The sequence below is a fragment of the Sminthopsis crassicaudata genome, chromosome 1 (assembly GCF_048593235.1).
Source record: "Sminthopsis crassicaudata isolate SCR6 chromosome 1, ASM4859323v1, whole genome shotgun sequence".
In the NCBI taxonomy this organism is placed as follows: Eukaryota; Metazoa; Chordata; class Mammalia; order Dasyuromorphia; family Dasyuridae; genus Sminthopsis; species Sminthopsis crassicaudata.
In genome coordinates, this window is record NC_133617.1 from 695,652,867 (window position 1) to 695,676,285 (window position 23,419).

Genomic DNA, 23,419 nt, shown 5'->3' on the forward strand with positions numbered 1-23,419 from the left:
TTGAATTAAGTAAGATGAATCATCCTGAATCCAGACCTGGCACTCTATACCACCGAGCTGTCCCCATATTTTAGTTTAATAATATAATTATTAATAAATTAATAACAAGGTAAAACACACATAAACAAACTCATTAAGTTTTCTGAAACAAATATTTACAGTCAGGTATTCCTCCCAAATTGTAGACATTGTAGAATGACATGGATTTTACTATATTTGAAAGTATTTCTATATTTATTCTCTCTATATATTTTTTTTTCTCGTTGTATGACACAATCGATGTTTTTTCAATGGTCACCATTGTGAAAGATATTAAGAAAGGTATTGAAAGGCATCCAACATGACAGTTCAATCCAAATACCAATTCCCATTTGTTTCTCAATTTATAAAGATTCTACTGTGTGCAGGACATTCAAAAAAAGTCACGTGTGCAGCCAGTAAATGATCTGATCTGATCTGAAGAAAACCTCTGTGATGATTGGTTCATTCTGGTTACAGAAAATTCTTCAGGAAAGAATTTAGAAACAAGAAGAATGATCCTACAACTCATTAAGGGGGAAAAAAAAATACTATGATTCTGAAAAAATATTTTTAATTCAAATATTTTGTATCAAAACCAGCAGAGGGAGCTCATCATATTTGAGAACAAACATTGAATAGCTCTGCAACTATTTTCTTTCAGCCTGGAGAAATGGGAGAGGGGATCAGTAGTAACTTTGGCCTGGTTTTTAAAATTTGATGAATTTTAACTAACAAATATCTTTTATTTTTCTCTTTCCTACCTCTCCATCTTTTGGGAGGAGATTTAAAGCAAATCTGCTTAGTCATGAAAAACAAATGGTCTTATTGTTTTTTAATATGCTGTCCAAATATTTTTTGCATATAACCTTCTACCTTCATGCAAGTGACTCCTTCCTAAAAATAGAATTACATAAAATACATAAAGTTCCCCTAATTGACAAACTATTTCATAACATCCTTATTAACAGATTATGTAATTAATCCTCACTCGATTTAATCATAAATTGGTGCAAGCCTACATGCCTAAAGTTGTTACACCCCTATGGACTACTCTAACCTGGTAGCTCCCCTTTGAGCTACTCTTAATGCCCGTCTGTTGATGGCACAGCTAGGCCACACTTACCCGTCTTCAGGCACCAACCTGGATCCCATAGAGACAGACCACCAGAAGGTAGGGGTGAAGCGAAAGAGAATTTTATTCTTAGATAGCACATATTTATACCCCGGATGATATGGGGGAAGAGGGAGGTCCTATAGGAACCTGGCATAATGGGATTGACCCGAGAAGGAGGAGGGAGGTGTGCTAGGCTTTGAGAGCACTAAGGAGGGAGGCGTGGTACCTGGAGTCAGACACCGCCTCTCGGGGCTGTGCCTCACCTCCATGTAGGACTCACCTGCACCTCCTAACCTCTCCTCAGATCCTCCCACAAGCCTTGAACTGCATTTTTTGCTTCTAGAGGCTTTTTAACCCTTACATAAAGTTAGTAGATAAACCCTCTAGAAGGCTATTTTCTCAAAGGCCAATTTGCAAATCATCCCATTTGCAACACTTGCTCTTTAGTAAATAAATGTCTTCCATCATTCTATACCATTGCCTTATTCCGCCAATGCACAGTCACTGAAAAAGTGGAAAGGGGGCTGATTGGACTGAATCATGAGAGAAATCAGGAATTTCAAAAGTTGAAGGTGAGAAGAAAAGCATCCCAGGCATGGGAAACAGTTACGAGATGAGTTTTTAAAGTTGGTAATTTATGGTCCATTCCTTGTCAGATCAGATTAGGTTTTGATAATTTATGGTCCATTCTTTGTCCGATCAGATTAGGTCTTCACTGCTTTCACCTCCTAATATGGCCGATGGAAAAGTTGGGAGGAGGAAAATTGTTCATGGCAATTTTTTGTCTTTCTTTGTGCTCATATAATTTTTCTCCCTAAGGAAAGGAAACTGTAGCTAAAAAGGAAAATTCACAGATGGCCATTGGAAACCAGTTTCATTGTGCTTCTCTCACCTTTCTGGATCTGTTTCCTTGAGTGAAGTTCATTGTGTAAGCTAATGGGGCCTTCTAGCTCTAAATTTATGACCTTGAACTTGACTTTTATACTGGGATCCATTCCTCGTGGGAATTTTTTTTATTGGGACCTTCCTAGTGAGAATATACATGAACTCCAAGGCCATTCCCTGCTCTAAAATTCAATGATTCCAAGCAATGCTTTTCTGAATATTCTGCTCCACTTTTAGGTAAAGACAGCAAAAATTTTAGAGATATATGTTATAAGAATATAATATATTCATTAATCAATACATTTTTAAAATAAACTTTTTTTAAAAATCAATTAAAAACTTTTAAACTGTGATAATCACCAGCAAGAAGAGGCATAGCATTCAGCTCCATAGAGAAGATACTTTGTTTCTTGGCCAATGTTGATTCTGATTCATCCTCATTTGTTCTAAATTTCCTCTTTTTTTTGATTGAAAGTCTTCTTGTTAAATCCTTTCCTTTAACAGCGAAAAAAGAAGGATCAGTGGGAAGCAAGAAAGTAAAATTAAAACTAAACTAAAATCAAGGTGACAAAATAATTCTTAGAATGAATATTTGTGATTTTAACTTTCAGGCCATTCTCCTTACCATACTATTAAGGAATTTAAAACCTATTGATGGATTTTGTTGAGGTTCCTCAACAAAACAAAACAAAAAAGTTTAAGAAAAAACATTCATGTTAGATTCTATCTTGGGCTCAGCATTAGAGCACGCTGGGATGTTCTTAAATATTGACTTTGTTATTTATGATAGCAGCTCTTCACTGTAATTCTGTATTCTCTCCAAATTGGATGCACATGATTTCTCTTAATTCAAGTACTGAAATGTGACAGAGTCACTAGAGAACACCTCTTATAATAAGGCATCAATTGATCAGCCAATACTAGACATTATTTTCTAACCATCAATGAATCCACCTAATTCGTAAAGCTATGTTTTCAAGTGCTCTGATGAAATCAATGTATGTTGACATTGATAGTATCATCCTAATCTGACAGTTCACATATTTGCCTTAACATAAAAGAGACTGTGGTTAGTTTGGCATGAGTTATGAACTGGTGCTGGCTCCAGAACATCTCAGACAGAGATTTCTTATCCTTTCTGGCACTTTGCCAGAAATTCATATACATTAACTGAAATGTTGCTTCCAAGACTGATCAAAAACTCATAAAACTGAAAGGGGCATCAGAAGTCATTTACAATTGGAGTCTGCAGATGAGGAAGCTGAGGCCCTAAGAGGTAACAACAAACAAACAAACAAACAAACAGAAACCTGCCAAAGGTCCCACAAGTAGCTAAGCCAGGATCTGAGCACAGGTTCTCTCATTTCAAATCCAGCAGTCTTTTCAATGTGCCTTTCGGCTTACCCCCCCCCCCATTTTTCCCTTTAAAATATTAATGCAAAATTTGCACAATCTACTAATACACCCCCTCAGGTTCAGTGATTTATGAAAGAGTGTCAATAGTGTTTATGAGACTATATCAGGATTCAATTCATTTGAGTCTGGAGGATTGAATATATTTAAAGCAAATGGATACTTTCTCCTTAGCTTCTCACCCATCTTGGGATTCAATTTTTCACTAATTATATCTGTTATAGTCTTATGTTCAAAGATCATTTTTTTTTATGGGAGTTGAGTAGTTCTGTCATCTGTTAACATTGTACTATGGACTCAAACAGGGAAGCCCATATCCCTCACAAAATCACAGAAAAATACCAGAACTTAATGGGAACTTTGAGATCTAATATCTCCTTTCAAAAATGAAGAAAAGACCTAATGGCCTAATGGCCTAAAGACTGTTAAGGTGATTTTCATATTTTAACCTAAGTTGTCCCAAATCCAAAGTTTATTTTATTATTCTGAAATGTACATCCTTTCTGTTGTTCTTGCTCTGAACATCTAAGAGTCCTTTTTGTGATCCTCAGAAATTCTCACCTAATTTGGGGCTGTAACCTTCCTGAGATTATGACTATAGTTTTCTGCAGCTCTCCTATGTTTCCTTAATTATGGCTCTCTTTCATCTTTAATACATGCCCTTTTAAAATGTGAATTAATTAGAGATGTCTTTGGACACCCTGATTTGTTTAACTGGCTCCCTTTTTCTTCTGCATTATGATCCCATAATTTTGATATTGACCACAAAACATCCCTTTTAGAAGTTTTGGTCACAAAATCACAAATACCATTTCTTTTTCTTTCTTTCTTTCTTTCTTCTTTTTTTTTTTTTTTTTTTTTTTTTTTGTGCTGAGGCAATTGGGATTAAGTGACTTGCCCAGGGTCACACAGCTAGAAAGTGTTAAAGTGTTTTAAGTGTCTGACATTAGATTTGAATTCAGATCCTTCTGACTTCAGGGCTGGGACAGATACCATTTCTTAAATAACAATGATATCATTATATGATATTACAAACTATATTATTGTTATTTATTATTACAAGGTAGCATTATGCTCAGCATACTTTTTCTTGACTATCATGGGCAGTTAAGGTTACATAGTCCCTATCTCCCAAGATTCCCATCACTTCCAAGTTTCCATGTTTGGTCAAAATTAACTTCAGAGTAACAATATTGCTTGTTGCTCCTTTAGTCTTCAGGAAAAAGTGAAAGTGTAACCAAAGCAAGTCAAGAATTTATCAGAATGAGACTTCAGACAGATGCCTAAATAACTTGTATTGTTGATCATTACTACCATATATCCTGTTTCTACATTAGTTTGATAATTTATATTTGGAAGCATTCTTTATGCTGCCTATTTTGTCTGTCATAATGCTCCCAAAATACTATTATTTTCTATTCTCTTTTACCTTGGTCCAAGTACTAATATGTTTCTATCTTTCAGATTATAGATTCCTGTAATCTTCCAATATGCAGGGCTATATTCTTTATCTCTATTTGATCTGTTTCTTTTAAATGAGTATATAATTCTATTACTATATTCTGATAATGCATGCCACAATCTAGGCACATCTGAGCTAATATTAATTTCAAGTTCAGTTTTTTCATTATCTATACTTTCATCTACTGGTAAATGAAAATCTGAGATGAGAAATATTTTTTGTCCCTTTCCCATTAGTTTCTCTTGAGAATTGATCTTAGAAACTTTCTTTACCACTATTGAAAATGGTATCAGGTTTTTTTAATTTAAAAAAAATTTTAAAGGCTAATTACTCCCTTTCCTCTTAATTTTAATCTAAAAACCTATTCACTTAGTTCTTTTGCCACATTTATTCTGGTCTTTTAAATATAGACTCTTTTTTTTTTTTTTTGCACAAAGGCTATGATTATAAGAAGCTATGATCCTTTCCCCCATACTTTTCTTTCAATATCTTGACACTCCTTAGATCCTCCATTTTCTTAGAAAAAAATAAACGCTTCCACTAAAAGAAACAAAGATACAATGTATCCCAATGGCCTTCAGTTTTCCTGTCCAAATGCTTCAAAAACCACTAACAATACAATCTATGTTTCATCTGGTAATAAACATTCAGTTGCAAAAGTGGTAAAAGCTCTAATAGCTCTTCAAATAATAAGAGAAATCTAGCATATTTTCCTTTTATATTTTCAAAAAGCCAACAATGCCACTTCCTTCAACTATAGCATCTTAAAGAGATTTGATTATGCTTCAGATGAAAAGAAGAACTTAAAATTATCGTGTTCCTTATTATGTAGGGTTGGGTGCTCATTTATTTCTGTTTTTCCCAGACATTTTTCCTTTGAGAAAAGGTTCTTTGAATCTGATTAGATCTTGGAAGCTACATTAATTCGCCCAAATCTTCTAAGTGAAAATGAACTTATCACTCTGCTACTTTTTGTGGCAATGTGTTTTGTGACAATAAAAGTATATTTGTAGTCAGAGGTGGAGAGTTCAAATACTGACTCCATTATTATCTGTAAGACTTTGAGCAAGTCATCTAATCACTTTAGGCCTTGTTTCCTAGTATTTAAAATGAAAAGATTAAACCAGATAACTTTTAAGCATCTCTTCCATCTTTAAATTTAAAATCTATGAATTTTAGAGTGACATTGAAACATTTCTGAAATTCTTGCTAGTTATGATGAACGATAGTAAAAGTGAATTCAATTCTTGAAAATTTGCTGCCTATAATTCCAGGTCTAATTATGTTCTACAATAAGTGTTCAAATTCTTTCAATCCCCAATACTTTGAGTCTTGAGATTATCCGTAACCAAGGATGAGCTGTGCTGGTTCAGTTGTTTGAGTATTTCTTTGGTCTCAGATTGTTTTTCTATAGTGAATGCTGATCCTCTTGACATATCCCACCTAGATATTCACAAGGGGAAAAAAAGGGAAGGGAGAGAAACCTTTGTTAACATTTTTTTTTTCCTTTCAAAAAAGATCTCATTTGGGGGATACATTTTAAGGATTCAAACCAATATGGTATTTTAAATGCTTTTAAAAAAAATTCTGACCTTAATAAACACCAAACAAAATGAACATTTCCACATACAAAGCAGAACATAAAAAGGGATTGCACATGAAACTTCAAATTTCTATTATGTACAATCTTTTTTCTCTTAAGTAAAATTAACGTGGTAGCACATAAACTGTCTTGTTTATCTGCTTCTTTCCAGATCAACATGGTTTGCCTTACATATTCATATAGGTCACGGGAGAAAAAATGCTTTATAAATTGTAAAATTCAATATGTAAATATGAATTGTTATGCTTTGATCTCATGAATACCTGGGGTCTCCTCTATTGTTCAATAAGAGCATGGAAGCCAGTAAACTTTAGTTTGAATCCAGCTCTGTCATTTGAACCTTGGATAAATTCTTTAATTTCTCTGAGTCTAGTTTCCTGTTTTGTAAAATGAGATAGAATTGGGCCTTTAAGGTTCCTAAGTGGACCCTAAGGTCTCCCTACTAAGATCCTTAAGGACACAGAACTTTGGGAATTGTGATACAAGATGTTATTGTTCTCATTACATAAGAATTGCTTCTGTGATGTCTCTAAGACCTAGAAGAGTACATTGTATAACAGCAAATAATGAATATTTATTGAATAAATGCTTAATATTCATTGTAAGTTGATTTTACCCCCATTATTGGGGGTGGGAGTGGGAAGGGGTTAGAGGGTCCCAGGCACTCAAGTTCTCACATTGGGATTGGGAATTGGGAAGCCTCCATTCTCATCACTATAGTGATTCAAAGGTTTAAATAGGAGTCATCACAATTTGTAAAAGGATATTGGAAAGCCCTAGTCAGAGCTCTAATAAAGATAGCCAGGTTAGAGGGTAACCTCACTTGTATACTGTTTTAAATATTCAGCTATCCGAGTGAATTTTAACATGATTAAATCTATGCAAATTAATTTCCATATTATTTCTCAGTTATTGCTATATGTAAAACAGAACATAACCATATTAAAGTACAAATTAATACCTATCTCCTCTTCCTTTTCTTTTTTTAAAAGAAAAGAAAAGATCTCCCTTTCTCACTAAGATTGTCAAAGTAGGAATTACTCATGGGCCCAATCTCACTCTGAGTGGCACAGTCACTCTGACCCCTAAATTTGCCTGTCCTTAGGCAATCTGTTAGTCCTCATTCCCAGAGGGTCACCATATGGACGCCAGACTTAGGACCAACTAGCATAGTACAATGCAGCACAAAACTCCAGAGCTCAAGAGATTTGCTAGCTTCAGCCTCCTCCTTAAGTAACTGAAATTAAAAGTGTGCATCAATAGCTAACCCTAATTTCTTTTCTTTTTCCCCTTTTTTCTTTTTGAGGCAAGTGGGGTTAAAGCATTTTCCAAGGTCACACAGCTAATAAGTATCTGAGACTGTATTTGAACTAGATCCTCCTGACACTAGGATCAGTGCTTTATCCAATGTGCATGTAGTTGCCCCATAATGTCTAATTTCTTAAGAGTTTTCACTTGCCATATATAATGACTCTCTGGAAGCATTTGGAAATAAATAACAGCTCAATTTTATATAGAATCACAGAATTTCAGATTTTGAGTAGCTCTCAGAGCTTCCCATTTGCATCTCTAGTTCAATCTGTACCCAAAGCATGAATTCTCTCTGCAACACCACTGAATAGTAATCATGGAGTGTCTGAGCATCTGTGTGAAGAGACTTTTAGATAGCCCATATTTTGTAGAATTTCTTTCAACTATTAATACAAAATCTACTGCCTTGTAATTTCCACCCATTGCTATCAGATTTGGCCTCTGAACAGAATCAGTCCAATCCTTTTCTCACATGGTTCTTTTAAATACTTAAAGATGGCCATGTAAACCTCTCTAAATCATCTCTTTTCTAAGCTAAACATGTCCAGTTTTTTCCACTGGTCTACATCTAATGCAGTTTGAGAATCTGACAAAAACAGAATATAGCCCAACTTGTAGGTCACTTTTTATGGACCCTAATATTCTATTATTTTAAGATCCCATAAACTTCTTTGTATATCACATTATACTACGGTTCAAAATAGGCTTGCAGTTCATTAAAATTGTTAGTCATCTGAACGTGAAATACTTTCCAACCAAATCTCAGTTGTATGGTAGCATAACAGTTGATTAAACTAAGTGAAAACTTATTAAATTCCATCTTGCTATCATTTGACCATCATACCAGCCTATTATGATCTTTTTGTATCCTGATTCAGTGTTAAAATATTTTTAGTTTTGTGTCATCCAAATTGAGATGTAAGTAATCTATTCATTTCAATTTACTATGTGCAAGGAACTTGGTTATAGTGCTAAGAGTAGAAAAAAATGAAAAAATACAATCCTTTTCAAGGAACTAGAAGATATTACTTGTAAACAAGTAAGTATAACATAAAATAAGATAAAAAGCTAAGAAGAGATACTGATAAAGAGCTTTCTATAAATTTGAGGAAGGAGAAGAAATCAGGAGAAGCTTCATGGAATGGCAGCACCTGAACTGGAAGAAAGCTGAGGGAAGAAGATTTTACTGAGTGGAAGTATGAGAGATAGCCTGCCAAGTATAGTATATAGCCTATAAAAATGTAGATAGTAGGGCAGAATTTAGTTGACCGAGCAAGAGGAAGCATTACAGCCTAGCTCACCCACCACACCTCCTTGACAAACCTCCAAAAAATGCATCAGATTGAATTCTAAGTGAGAAGTTCAAGAGAAATTCACAAGTAATTTTTTCCAATTCACAGTTTATAGAAACAAAAAAGAGATTATGTATCCAAAACCTGTGAACTTCTTTATCTCTTGTTTAGTCATGAATTCGTCCCTTATCCATAAATCTGCAGGTAATTTATTCCACACTCATTTAATTTGTTTCTTATATCATCTTTTATGCTTAACTCATATACCTGTTTAAAATGTGTCTTGGTATACAACATGAGATGCTAATCTATAGCTAGTTTCTTCCAGACTGCTTTACTTTTTTCCAAGTTCTTCTGAGTTCTTGATGAATTCTGAAATCTTTTGAATTTTTTGAACACTAGGTTACAATAATTTGTTTGCTTCTCTATAATATGTACCTAATGTGTTCTCCTAATTTGCTTCTCTATTTCTTACTTAGTACCAAAATGTTTTAATGATTACAGTTTTACTAATGAGATCAGTTACTATTAGGTCCCCTTCCTTCCTTTTTTTTCCCACCAGTTGTTTTGTTATTCTTGATTTTTTGTTCCTCTAGAAAAGTTTTGTTATTTTTCTAGTTCTCTAAAGTAAATTCAAATACATACAAGATATTAGATAAATATTTGTTAAATAGATCCCAATTACATTATAATTGGTGAAGGCTATTATTTGGAAGAATTCCAAGACTCTGGTCATTTGACATTGGTAGTTTGATTAGTATAGAACTAAATAAGTAAATGAATTCAAGCAGTATTGTCATTTTTATTGTATGGACTTGACCTATCCATGAGAAATTAGCATTTCTCCAATCATTTAGATCTGTTTTAAGTTGTATAAAAAGTGTTTTGCAATGATGTTCATGTAGTCTTGGCAAGTAGATTCCCAAGTATTTTATATTATCTATTGTTATTTTAAGGGAAATTTCTCTTTCTGCTGGTTTTTGTTGTCAATGTACAAAAATGTTGATGGTTTCTATGGATTCATTTTATGCCCTGTAACTTTGCTGAAGTTGTTAATTGTTCCAGTTTTTGAGTTGACTCTCTAGAAACCAGTATATCATCTACAAAAATGATAATTTTGTTTTCTCTCTGTCTATGCTTATTTCTTTAATTTCCTTTTCTTGCCAAAGACAATAGAGTGATTTATCATTTCCTTCTCCAATAAATTAAAGCAAACAGGTTAAGTAGCTTGCTCAGGGTTACACAGCTAGGTCTGAAGCTGGATTTGAACTCAGGATCTTTCTAATTCCAGCCCCAGTTCTGTGTACACTATGGCACCACTTAGCCAACTCCTTAGATTTCTTTTTTGAACATATCCAATTTCTATCCTTAAGGAAAATTAGATAGCATAATGGATAGACTTGGAGTCAGGAAAACCTGAATTCAAATATAAACCTCAGACACTTACTGTGTGATCCTGGGCAAGTCACTTAATTCCTACCTCATCTTCCTCATCTGTAAAATGGAAATAATCATAGCACTATCTCTCAGAGTGACTTTGAAGATCAAATAAGATACTATTTGTAGAAAGCAGTAAGCACAGTGACTGACAGATAGTAAATGCTACATAAATGTTAGTTGTAATTAATCCCTTCTCATTTCATGGCCAGACCTGACTCAGGCTAATGCTGGTGATTCAGTCTCATAATTAGAACAAAAACAAGACATTTGTAAAGCTTATATTTGTAGACTTTTTAATAAAGGAAGTAACTCCACAATTTTATGAAGTGAGCATATAGAGCTGTTTCAAATAAACACAGCTCCTATTGAGCTCCCCACCCAATTCTTCATGGGAGCAGGCGTTCCAGGACAAAAGAATATGGTGCTTTGGATGGCACTGTTAAATCCATCAAATCTGATGAGCCCCAACTATTTATGCAACCAGACATTTTAGGCAACTGGGAAATAATGTAATTCTTTAGTCTTCAGTCTCTGTGGTTGCTAAGGAGGCAAGCAGAGGTTCCTCATTTCCATAACATTTACTCTCTTGGATATTAGCTATTGGGGGTGTTGCTGATGAAGGCAAGGGTGACAGGCAGGCCCCTTATCTATAAGGGTTTCTATTACATTATGCTCCTGTGCTAGACTTAGGGCATTTCTGAATTATTTATTTATTGTCCAAATGGTCTATAATATATTTGGATGATAATGCCTCTGAGACTACACTACTGTATCTCATTATGGTTCATGGATTTGCTCATATATGTTGTTATACATACACACACAAAGAGAGAGAGAATATTACTTCATCTTAAGTTTCATTTGATTATGGGATACACTTCAAGAACCCTGTATAATGCTGATCTTTTTGTTTGAGAGGCTTATTTGTTATTAGAAGACTTACTTGTAATCAACTTGACTCTCAATTTTTCCTAAGTCTATTTTCTTTTCAAATATCCATTTCTTCTGTCTTCACAGTATATGCTATTTTGTTAAATAGGTAATCCTGAGGTTGTTACTCTAAATTTTTTACCTTCTTTTTAAAAGAGTAATTAAAAAAAAAAAGCACTTTTGCCTCTAAATTCTGCAGTTAAGTAACCTAGGTTTTCATAGTCTCCTTAGAGATTCTAGCTATTTCCATAGTTGATTCTATATAAGCCACCAAAAGTGAGTCTTATTAATCTAATTAATCTTCTTGTTTATTTGTTTGTTTGTTTTATTATAGCTTTTTATTTACAAAATGTATGCATGGGTAATTTTTCAACATTGACCCTTGCAAAACCTTCTGTTCTGTTTTCCCCTCTTTCCCCCTACTCCCTCCCCTAGATGGCAGGTATTCCAATACAAGTTAAATATGTTAAACTATATGTTAAATACAATATGTGTATACATATTTATACAGTTATCTTGGTGCACAAGAAAACCAATTAATTTTCTCAACAGTTTATTAGTTACCTAAGTCTCTCTTCAAAGGCTCTCAGTCACATTGGAAATACACATGCTCTCCAGTTTACAGAGCACTTTTGTCATAGCAACTATGCAAAACAGGTAGTGTTAATTTTATTTTACAAATGAATCATCTAAAGCTCAGAAAAAATTTCAGAAGCTCAAGGTTAGAAGGAGTATCAGAAATCATTTTAGTTCATCCCATTGCTGGGCAGGAATCTCACTGATTGTTATCACTTATGAAAGATGCTAAGCAACTAGTCTGAAGTCCCACAGCTAATAAGGGGTAGAGCCAGGGACTCAACATGATTTCAAGTATGGGGTTCTTTCTAATTGCTGTATGCTATTCTTGGGTATGATAATGCTGTAGTTGGAGAAAACCTAGGGAATGCATTTAGGATAATCCGATATTCACATATCATTGATAGAAAAAGAAAGCTGATGTTACCATGTTAGGAAGCACAAATATCAAAGGAGCTTGGGAAATTGCTGGATTTCAAACATGATTGTAGGGGCAGCTAGGTGGTGCCAGTGGAGCCAATCCTGGAGTCAGGAACTTTACTTAAACCTAGCCTCAGATATTTGACACATGTGACCCTAGACAAGTCACTTAACATTAACTCCATTATCTCACCAGAAAAAAGAAAAGGAAAAAAAGAAAGAAAGAAGCAAACAAAACCAGGACTATACTGGAGGACTCTTGAAGCAGATGAGCCCAAATGAGCTGAACAAGCCAAGTCAATGAAGAACTATGGCCCAGTAATGCCTGAAAACTAGTAACGAGCCTACGTAAGCCTGCAAAAAGAAGATCAACTTTATGTGAAATATTTTCGCTCTTAATAAGAAGCTGAACATGGCTACTGAATTCTCGTATTTAAAAATATGTTAGATAAAAGACCAGGTTCAAGATGTTAATAACAAAACTCTAGATCTAAAGCAATTTAGCTGTCTATATCTTGTTTGTACATAGTTGGTTGCATGTTCTCTCACCCATTAATCTGGGAATACCTTAAGAGCAGGAACTATCTTTTGCTCTTAAAAAAAATTATTATTATCAAATGGCACTGTGAGTAGAATGCCTGCCCTGCAGTCAGGAGAAATTAAGTTTAATTCTACGCTCAGACACTTATTAGCTGTGTGACTCTGGTCAAGTCACTTAAATCTTGTCAGCCTTCACTTTATTCATCTATAAAGTGAGCTAAAGATGGAAATGGCAAATTACATCACTAGCCAAGAAAACTCCAAATAGGATCATTAAAGAGTTGGACATGAGTGAAAAAAACCACTGAACAAAGAAGTTAGCACAGTTCTAGGCACCTAATTTATATTTATTAGCTTACTGAATATAGAACTGTAAAATAAAAGATGTCATATAGGATGAGGATCACCCAAAGCCAAATTCAATACAGTGTCATGATTTTACCTAGTCTGACCCTGTGCAAAGAACAAGAAAAAAGTGCCCAAGCTTACGTTTTCTACCAAGTTGAAGTAGGAATATCAGAAACAGAGAGGTCAGAAAAGGTACTTTAAGAGTTCACAGATTTTTATAGCAGTTCTTTTTGCAGTAGCAAGGAACTGGAAACTGAGTGGACGCTCATCAGTTGGGGAATGGCTGAATAAGTTGCTGCATATGAATGCTATGGAATATTATTGCTCTATAAGAATGATGATTTCAGAAAGGCCTGAAGAACTGATGCTCATGTGAAGTGAGTAGAGCCAAACTCTATGCAGAACACTGCATATGGCAACAACAAGATTATGTAATGATCAATTCTGATAGACTTGGCTCTTTTCAAGATGATTCTGGCCAATTCCAATAGAATTGTGATGAAGAGAGCCATCTGCATTCAGGGAGAGGATGATGGGGACTGAAAGGAGAATCACAAGATAGGGGATTTTCACCTTTTGTTTTTGTTTGCTTGCTTTTTGTTTTCTTTCTCATTTTTCCCTTTTTTGATCTGATTTTTCTTGTGCAGCATGATAATTATGAAAATATGTACAGAAGAATTGTACATGTTTAACATATATTGGATTACTTGCTATCTAGATGAGGAGATGGGGGAAGGGAAAGAGAAAAATTGGAACACAAGGTTTGGCAAGGATAAATGTTGAAAACTATCTTTGCATATATTTTGAAAATAATAAGCTATTATTAAAAAAGAAAAAAAGAATTCACAGCTTCAAATAATTTGGCAAAGCACAGGAATTCCAGGAAACAAAAATAGCTGGGAAATAAACTTGGAAAGTAATTGTAAGTCTAAGAAAGAGTCACATTCAACAGCTTGTCAAATATTGTCTGCAGCTTCAAATCAAATAACTATCTAAATATATGTTAAGAGTGAGAATGATAGCAATCAAATCATCTCACTTCTTCTAAAGTAAGTGATAAGATGTCCACCTGATACCTTGACTAGGTAAGAACATATCTTGTTTGAATCAAATCAATTATAAGTTTTAGACTAAGTATTGAAAATTACTCTGTAAATTGCAGTTTCAATGCACAGAAAGTCTATTCAGATTAATTTAAAAACAGCAAATCGGTTTGAAATGAGGATATTTGAGGGGGACTCCGGACAGAACAGTTCTGGCCAAGTCACTGAGAAGTTATTGGGGGTTAGGGAGAAAAATCACTCAATCTCAGTTCTGGTTTTCACCTCCCACCTCACCCCACTTCAGCTTCCGTAGTTGGAAGAGGACCTTAAGAATTTTTGAGAGTTGGAAGATTTGGACTTCTATGAGAATCCACTTTGCATTCCCCAAAATAACAGCTGGTGGCAGTGTCTACATTGGGAACAGTAAGCTGGCTGAATGTAAAGGCTTCAAAGCTCCACAAGTAGTCCAGAAAAGTTAAAACATGCCTAGGGGAAACTTCTTGAGCATTCCCCAAAAAAGAGAAAGGATTCTGAGTTTACCTCTTTGCTATACATTTGCTGTCTAAGTTTGAATCTACTTTCTCCTGGTTGTTCTCCATACTTGTGTAAGAGAATATCTCTCTCCACAAAAAAAAAAAAAAATGTGTCCCCACAAGTGGAAAAATGTGTTTTGTGCCCTGTACCACTGAAGTAAGGACCTACTTATAAAAGCTAATTAGAGCCAGCTGACTAATCTCAACTCATAATCATGGAGGAAAGCACACTGGTGGGGACTCCTGTTCTATGGCACTGGAATAGATACCCATAAACATCTCAAGGTCCCTCTGAAAATGAAAAAAGAAGCTTCTCAAGCTCTAGTATATTACTTAACAGTGAGAATAGAGACTTGGGAAGTAACACTGGAGTTTACAAGTACTACTTATATTCAGGGTAGATATAACTATTCACTGAATACTAGTTCCACAATGTACATCAGTAAGTCAGTCAATGAGCATTTATTAAGCTCTTATACAAAGCATTATGATGGTATTGAGATACAAAGACAAAATACACATCCACAGCATAAAATTGTGTGTGTCTGTGTTTCTTTTTTTAAAAAAAGTATAGTAAACTTATTAAGAGTAAGGAACTCTGGATTCTGTCCCAGAACTCTAATTGGCTATATAACCTTAGGTAAATTGCTACTCTTGCTTTTAATTTCTTTTTTTATAAAATAAAAAGTTGGATTAATTGAACATTTGCTTCTTTATAATCCTATTATATGCATGTATATATAAAAAATTATTAAGGACCTACTGTATGCCAATAATCATGCAAGGAACTGGGAATACTTGCCCTCAAAGAAGTTACAACTTTTTTAGATCTATATATGTCTCAAATGTGAAAATTAACCTTAAAATACAAAAAGTTTACTAAAAACTACTTTAGAGGAAATTCAAGATGCTTTACATGTTATCACCATTAAGGACTAAATTGGTACCTAACTAATTTAAAATATCAGGCAAAAAAAAAAAAAACTTAATGTGCATAAATCTCAGGGAGAAAAGTGAAACAAAGAAAAATTCTAAAGATCAAAAAGTTTTTAAACATTTTTAGTCCCCTAGAAAAGTCTCGTTTCAATAACTCATGACAACACAGAGGTGACTTTGGATTCTTGAAGACTATATTTGATAGACTACAAGCTCTGGCGGGTACTGCCAAAGCTAGAAAATCTTCATGTCATCTAAGGAGGAGAAAGGAAGCACCTACTCTGTACCAAGCACTTTACAAATATTCTCTTTTGATACTCCCAACAACCCTGGAGGTAGGGTTTATGTGACTTGCCCAGGATCACATAGTTACTAAATGTCTGAGATTGGATTTGCCATCAGGTCTTCCTGCCCCAAGCCCCAGAATTCTACAAAACTTTATGCCAGCTAGATCCATTATAAGAACTCCATAAAAGGCATTTCAAACTGAAAATCTCAACAATTTCTAGAATTGTTGGAGCAGAGAAAAAAATAATAAAATCCTTCCATTAAATAGCTAAAGAACAAATAAATGCCTAAAAGTTAGCCATCTTTAGATGAAGCTCTAGAAAGAAGCCTACATAGTTTGGCTAAATAAATCAATAAATTTGGAATCAATAAATTTGAAACTCTGGTAGGTAACTAGTCTCTTCCAAAGCCAAGCTCTGAAGACAACATAGAGAAGTCTGTGACCAAAGGGAATACCGAAAAAGGTAAAAGAGGAAGAGGAAAGAAGAAGGAAAAAGAGGAGGAGGAGGAGGAGGAGGAGGAGTAGGGAAGGACAATGATAATGACTTTCAAGAACATTTGAAGCAGACATGAGAAGATAAAAGCAACAAAATATATTAGATTGGGCTTCAATAGACTTGACTCTGAATCCCATTTCTGACACTTACTTTTTACCAGGGGCAAATTATTTGACTCCTCTGGGTCTCAGTTTCCTTATGTGAAGTGAGGATAATTAGTACCTCACAGAATTAAAAATTTGGATTAATTACCTGGTACTTCAGAAACCACAAAGAACTTTGTAAATGTTAACTATAATTATCATGGACAGTCATACAAGTTTCTAGGAATTTTCATTTAATTTAATTCTACCAGTGAAACCAAACACCTCTCCTTCCCTCTCTGAATTCTGTGATTCTGTGGATTTTTACAAAATTCTTAGCTTGCTTCAAGTATAACATTGAATATTAATATGATATAGAAAATTATGTCTTCATCAAGACAATGTAATTTTTTAAATCTTCAATAAAAGCCTAAATCCATACAGTTTGTTTCTTCTGCTATTCTGAAATATAATTGAGAATGCATATTTCTTTCAGCAGGAAATTCTGCTGACAGAGAGGTTGTGATGAAAACATTTGCAAAATGAAAAGTTCTATATAAATTTAAGCTATTATTCCTATTTTAAGCCTTTTAAGGCCCAAGTTTTCATAAAAATTCCAAATTTCTTTGTCTGTCTTTTCCATGAACATCCATCAATATGATATCCTCAGTTTTCAATCCTTCTCTGAGATTCCTCAGAAATAATATTTTCCCAAGATACTCATCTCCTGGTCAACTCTCTTTCTCTGGACAAACAGAAAGAATATTAGCAAATTTATTATAGTTGGTTATAGTTCTAGAGTCAGAAGTACCTGAGTTCAAGTGTGGCCTTAGACACTTCCTAGCTGGGCAAGTCACTTCACCCTGTTTGCCTCAGTTTCCTCATCTGTAAAATGAGCTAGAAAGAGAAATGGCAAACCATTCCAGTATCCTCACCAAGAAAACCTCAACTGGGATCATGAAGATTTGGACATGATTGAAAAATGACTGAACAACAACAAAGTGAAGTTTGATAACATGAAGCACTGCCTGATTAGAGTTACTCCTAAATCAGACTTTGTTAAGAGTCTTATAATTTTAGAAGAGGGATTTTTGCCACTCAAATATAAAAATGATTCCTAAGGATATAAATAGAAAACCTGCTTACTGAGCAACAAAATCGTCTCCTTTCAAAGCCTTCTCAAATTCAGGATCAGTTTTGTAATAGGAGTCTCGAGCTGTATGAAAGAATGTTTAATATGTATTAGAAAATGATTCTATGAAAAACAAGTATTTTCCACAAAATTATACATGACATAAAATCCAAAAATTAAATAAATAAACCTGCAACTGAGAATCAGAAGGCAGAAAGACAAAATGAAATCACCTCAGAGTAAATAAAGATTCCACTAATTTGGTCATGGATTTGGGGCATGTATTGTTTTTAAAATGAGGGAACTAGAATGAATTAAGAAAACCATAGATACCTTGTGCAAATGTATTAGATATTGTATTTATTAGTTTACTGGAAGCAGGTAGATGAAGCAATAAATAAGAGAGCAGAGCCTGAGTTCAAATTCAGTCTCAGCTTACTAGCTGTATGACTCTAAGTTACTTGTTTGCCTCCGTTTCCTCATCTGTAAAATGATCTGGAGAAAAGGATGGCAAACCCCTAGGGTATTTTGGCCAAGAAAACCTCAAAGGAAGTCATGAAGAGTTGGATGTGACTGAAATGAACAACAAAATTTATTAGAAAAAGAATGTGAATGACATCTGTTTCTCTCTAAAATTATAATAATTTTACATAATTAAAAATTATATATAACATAATAATTTTACTAGCAATTTTATTAATTATGAAAGAAAATTTCAAAGAAACTGAAAATTTCAAAAAACTCACTTAAGAATTGTGTATCTGCCAACATTTATCACAAAATCCATGGTCCCTTAATGGCTACTTTAATGAGATTGGATAAATATGTCTAAATTCTATTCCTAATTCTTTTGACAAGGTTTCTTGCAATTTAAAGAAACAATAGTTCTTTATACCACACTGAACTTTTCATAAGTGAATATAGCAATTAGCAAATTGGTGAGCTTTAGCCAAAAGAAGCCATCTAATATGTGATTTGTCTAGACTCATATGATCCACTACATATGTAAAGAAATAGTCTAGTTGCTATATAATTAAATAAGAGCTTTCATATTTAAATATGTGTGTTATAATAATATAGAAAAGTCCTTGGGATTGACAAGGACATGCTTTAAATTTCTTTCATAGGCAATAACAAAAAATTGTATTCAAATGGACAGCATACCAACAAAAGTGACAAGCAGCAAAGACATCATGTTTTGATGCTGAACTTTTCTTTTGAGACTACATGGCTCAGAAATTACCATGGAAGTTAACAGGGAGTGATTCTATATGTAATTTTCATTTTATATACAGTATTTGAGAAATCCATTTAATTCATAAATCCCCAGATAAATTAATACATGTAAGGTTTCAAGCCTTTTTGCACTATTGTCTAAAGAGCAAATTAAGCCCAATGATTTTATTTCTATCTTTTTGCACGTTGAAATTTTATTTGTTGTCAATACAGTAGTTTAGTCAGTATGGGAATGATTCTGAATCAGCTTTACCTTGAGCAATCTGTTTCAAATTTCTCCCCAGAAGGGAATGTCAATTGCTTTAAAAAAAAAAAAAAAAAAACTCAAGTCTGCATGATTCATATAGGAGGCCCTAAATATTCTTAGAAGAAAGATTCTAAAGGTCCCCTAGAACCCATAATAAGCATGTGCTAGACTGGGGAGAATATAAGGAGGGACTGAATGAGGGTCATGAGAGAAAAACAGCCCAATCAATATCAGCATTTTTATCACCCTCTAGTTTTCTTTCTTCTCCTTCCCCTCATTTTCTCTCAAAAATCTAAATTACTCTTAAGAACCCAGCTAGAAAATGAGATAGTAACCTAAAAGAGAAAAATCTCTAGTTAGTGAAATATGTGTGAGACACAGATAGGCTGACAGACAGAAATAAAGAAAAAGAAAGAAGGGAGGAGGAGGGGGGAAGAGAGGAGAGAGAGAGACAGAGAGAGAGACAGAGAGAGAGACAGACAGAGAGAGAGAGAGAGAGAGAGAGAGAGAGAGAGAGAGAGAGACAGAGAGAGAGAGACAGAGACAAAGAGAGACAGAGACAGAGACAGAGACAGAGACAGAGACAGACAGGGAGAGAGACAGAGACAGACAGACAGAGTGGTAAGGGAGAGGGAGAGGGAGAGAGAATTTAACTGAGAACTTTTTAAATGCAAAGCCTCTAATCCTATAGCCTTCTCTCTAACTTCCACCTGTAAATTCAGCACCACCTGCCCTTGCTCCTAGACTCTAGGATTAAATATTTCATTATGAAGGAAGAAAATAAGTTATCTTAAGCTGGAAAATTATTACCCTCTGAATGTTTGTGGGTTCTGTCAATCCAAAATTTGTTCTAATGTTGGTTGGCTTTCTGCCTGTAGTGGTATGATCATTTCCCTCTGACACTTAGTCCATCTTCCAAATCTGCTGGTTTTGCTATTTCCCATTTGGCCTGGCATGGCCTGCCACTAAAAGTTAAAACACTAATATCCTTTACCTATTCTAAGCAGCTTCTCAAATTCCTCTCCATTTCACTACCCATCTAGTGCCTTTCCAATTAATCCATCTGAAAGTAAAGTTCATGGAATCAACACTGATCAGTAGCCATACCCCACACATTTGTTGGAGACCTTTATAAGTGACTTGATACAACAATGGAATGAATAAAAATCATTTATTCCTAAGAATGAGTGGTTTTATGTCTAAAACAAAAGAGAGTACCCATTAACATGCAGCATCTTCTCTTCAGCTTATACAGAGTCAACTTACATGCCCACAAATCTGAAGAGTTTCTTTTCTAGCTCCCCATAGAATTAAACACTGTTTGCCTTGGCTAGATTACAGAATAAAATGATCATGATAAAATAAATATATATATATATATATGTGTGTGTGTGTACGTGTATATAAACACACACACATATAGTAGGTTAATTAAAATACAAAAGTCATTGACTTTCTAACATATGGTTAATTTGGCTAAAATAGCTTATTTTACTAACCTGTTTCAGAAATGGGAGGAGGTATATAAGGTTCAACTTTTTTGATCCCACTTTTTGTTTTAATAACACTGGGTTTTGGCAATTTCTCTTCAAACAGTTTTTTCTGACTTAAAACTAATTCTTTCACTTCATCTGGGAAAGGACAGAACAGAAAATTAATTAATCAATCAACAAGAATTTATTAAGTTTCTATTATCTGCTACATACTATGTTATTAGATCTTAGGGGATACACATATAAAAGAAATAGTCTCTGCCCTCAAGAAGCTTGCAGTCTACTTGGGAGAAGAAAAGACAAGTGTCCATAAAGAGAAATCTTCCCCAACTAAATAACCACAGAGATCACAAACTGTTTATTTAGAGTGGTATTTTGACACCAATCAAAGGCAAATTTCTCTAAACTAAGTAAGAAGCAATTTCCTATATTTAATAAGTCTCCTGCAGACACAATAGAGTTTCCTGTTCTCTCAGACAGACAGTAATTAATAGCAGGATCCACATAGATTTAGGTGGGTTCAGTGACCTAAATTTTATCAAAGATTTTCAGTGATGATGTAAAATGTGATTCCAGTTGTCTTGGTGATAGGAGGTATAACACTAGAAATACTGTTTAAGCACCTAGTTCTTGAATTGTCTCTCCACTGAACTCAAGGGGTTATCCTGTAGAAAGCTGAATTTTTGCCCATCCAGTGAGCCATGACTTGTGTGATCCAGAAACTGAAGACATCAATCAGAGGTGATGTGAGAAGAGATGCTAGAAATTTTCAGAGCATGTTTAGCAGCAGTGAAAAGTCCAGTACAGGAAGGGAAAGAGCCATCTTAGAGCTTGGGGAGAGGTGGGGATTAAATATATAGATAAAGAAATAAACTACATAGTGATCATTTAAACTACAGGAGTAGATTAGAGAGAGAAGAGGGCTGAAAATGGGAATACAAAGTGGAGAAGGATCAGTGAAGGAAGAACAATCAGACCAAGAAAATGAAGAGGAATACAGTAAAGGAAGAATCTATCAAGAAGGGAGGTAGGGATGGTCAAGATTATCAAAGCCTACATAAAAGTCAAGGAGAAGAAGGGCTAAAATAAGAAAGGGTTATTAGATTTGATCCTTCAAGAGGGAGTAAATGGCAAGACTAGAAGACAGATCAAAGTTTAAACAGTGAGTGGGTGATGAGGCAATGGAAGTCATATATATAGCTTTGAAGGAGAGGAAGGATATAGGATAACAATAGTAATAGAGTGGCAAAAAACAAGAATTTTTTTTTGGTTTGGTTATGTTGATTATATTAAAGAAAAAAAGAAATTTTTAAAGCATCTTATTCCCTCAAAAAATGTAAATTCCATATATAATGAGGAACTGGTGCATGTTCAGAGCCCCAAGACAGTGTCTCTCCATATGGAGAAGCTGAGATCCTACTTCTTAGATAGTCATGATGACAGGTAAAGGAAATGCCTTGGAGAGACTGTGGAGCAAACACGGACTTTCCTGGTCCTGGTTAGCTAGCGCCCTAGTGGGAAGGAGCCTTTTTTTGGATTGGCCATATAGATGAAATTTCCAGTGATTTCCAGGCCTGAGCCAGCTTCAACCACCTCTCTTTGCTATATTCACGTAGTGGGGAGCTACATGACTCCCTCAGGGAATTTAGTGAAACCCTACAGTAAGTGGTTCCAGTTAATTAACCACATAGAAAGATGCTATCCCAGGTGGTCTGCACCTGTGCCTTATCCTCATTAGACAAAAAAGATTAATAAGCACTAGCATTCATTTGAATGGCAGTTATCTCAGTAACCAAAGTGAGTATCAGATCAATAGAGTATTATTTTTATTAACAACTGAATGATAAATAGGCCAGAGGTGGAGGGGAGAACAATAACTTGATTGTGGGCATCACAAATGAAGAAGAAAAATCAAGGTTAGTGAGTCAAATGAAGGCTCGAATCTCAATGTAGGGGAGGAGTGAGAGAGGACCCTAATTTCAAAAATGGAAGATCTCAGAAATAATAATGTACCCTATGAATCATATGCATGCATTGTACACCCATTCTCATCTACTTGGTATGCTTTATTTTTAAATAATATTTTTCCAATTGCATGTAAAAGCAGCTTTTGAAATTTAGGGATTTTTAAAATTTTGAGTTCCAAATTCTCAATCTCCCTCTTCTCCCTCCCTGAGAGGGTAAATAATTTGATTTAGGTTATACGTGTGCAGTAATCATGTAAAATATATTTCCATATTAGTTATATTGTGGGAAAGAAGGACAAAAAAAGAAAAGAAAAAGAAGGAAAGCAAAAAATAGTATGCTTCATTCTGCATTCAGAAATATTTTTCATGAAGAATCCTTTGGGAATGTCTTAGACCACTATATTCAAAAAAGCCTGTGATGAGAGGTAATGCCTATTTGAAGAGCTTGCAATAAATCATCTACTTCTAAACCCAAGCCTCCCACACAAAAGATAAATACTATATTTTAAATGATCAAGATTAAGAGGGTTGTTAAGAATATGTAAGGATAGCAAAACAAGACATTGGCTAAATCAATGAATATTTCAGATAAATAAAGGAGAGATAATT

The 23,419-nt window shown here is 34.5% G+C and overlaps 1 protein-coding gene across 4 annotated transcripts in view; it reads right to left on the bottom strand.

Annotated features, from left to right (window-relative positions):
• Window positions 1–23,419, bottom strand: part of CFAP92 (cilia and flagella associated protein 92 (putative)) — a 76,931-nt gene that overhangs the window by 32,979 nt on the left and 20,533 nt on the right. For all 4 annotated transcript variants that reach the window (XM_074283692.1, XM_074283693.1, XM_074283691.1 and 1 more), the window contains exons 5-8: window positions 20,850–20,981; window positions 17,882–17,951; window positions 6,220–6,338; window positions 2,381–2,515 (exon numbers count right to left, since the gene is read on the bottom strand). In XM_074283692.1, the coding sequence (XP_074139793.1) occupies window positions 2,381–2,515; window positions 6,220–6,338; window positions 17,882–17,951; window positions 20,850–20,981 (456 nt within the window). The remainder of the gene's footprint in view (window positions 1–2,380; window positions 2,516–6,219; window positions 6,339–17,881; window positions 17,952–20,849; window positions 20,982–23,419) is intronic.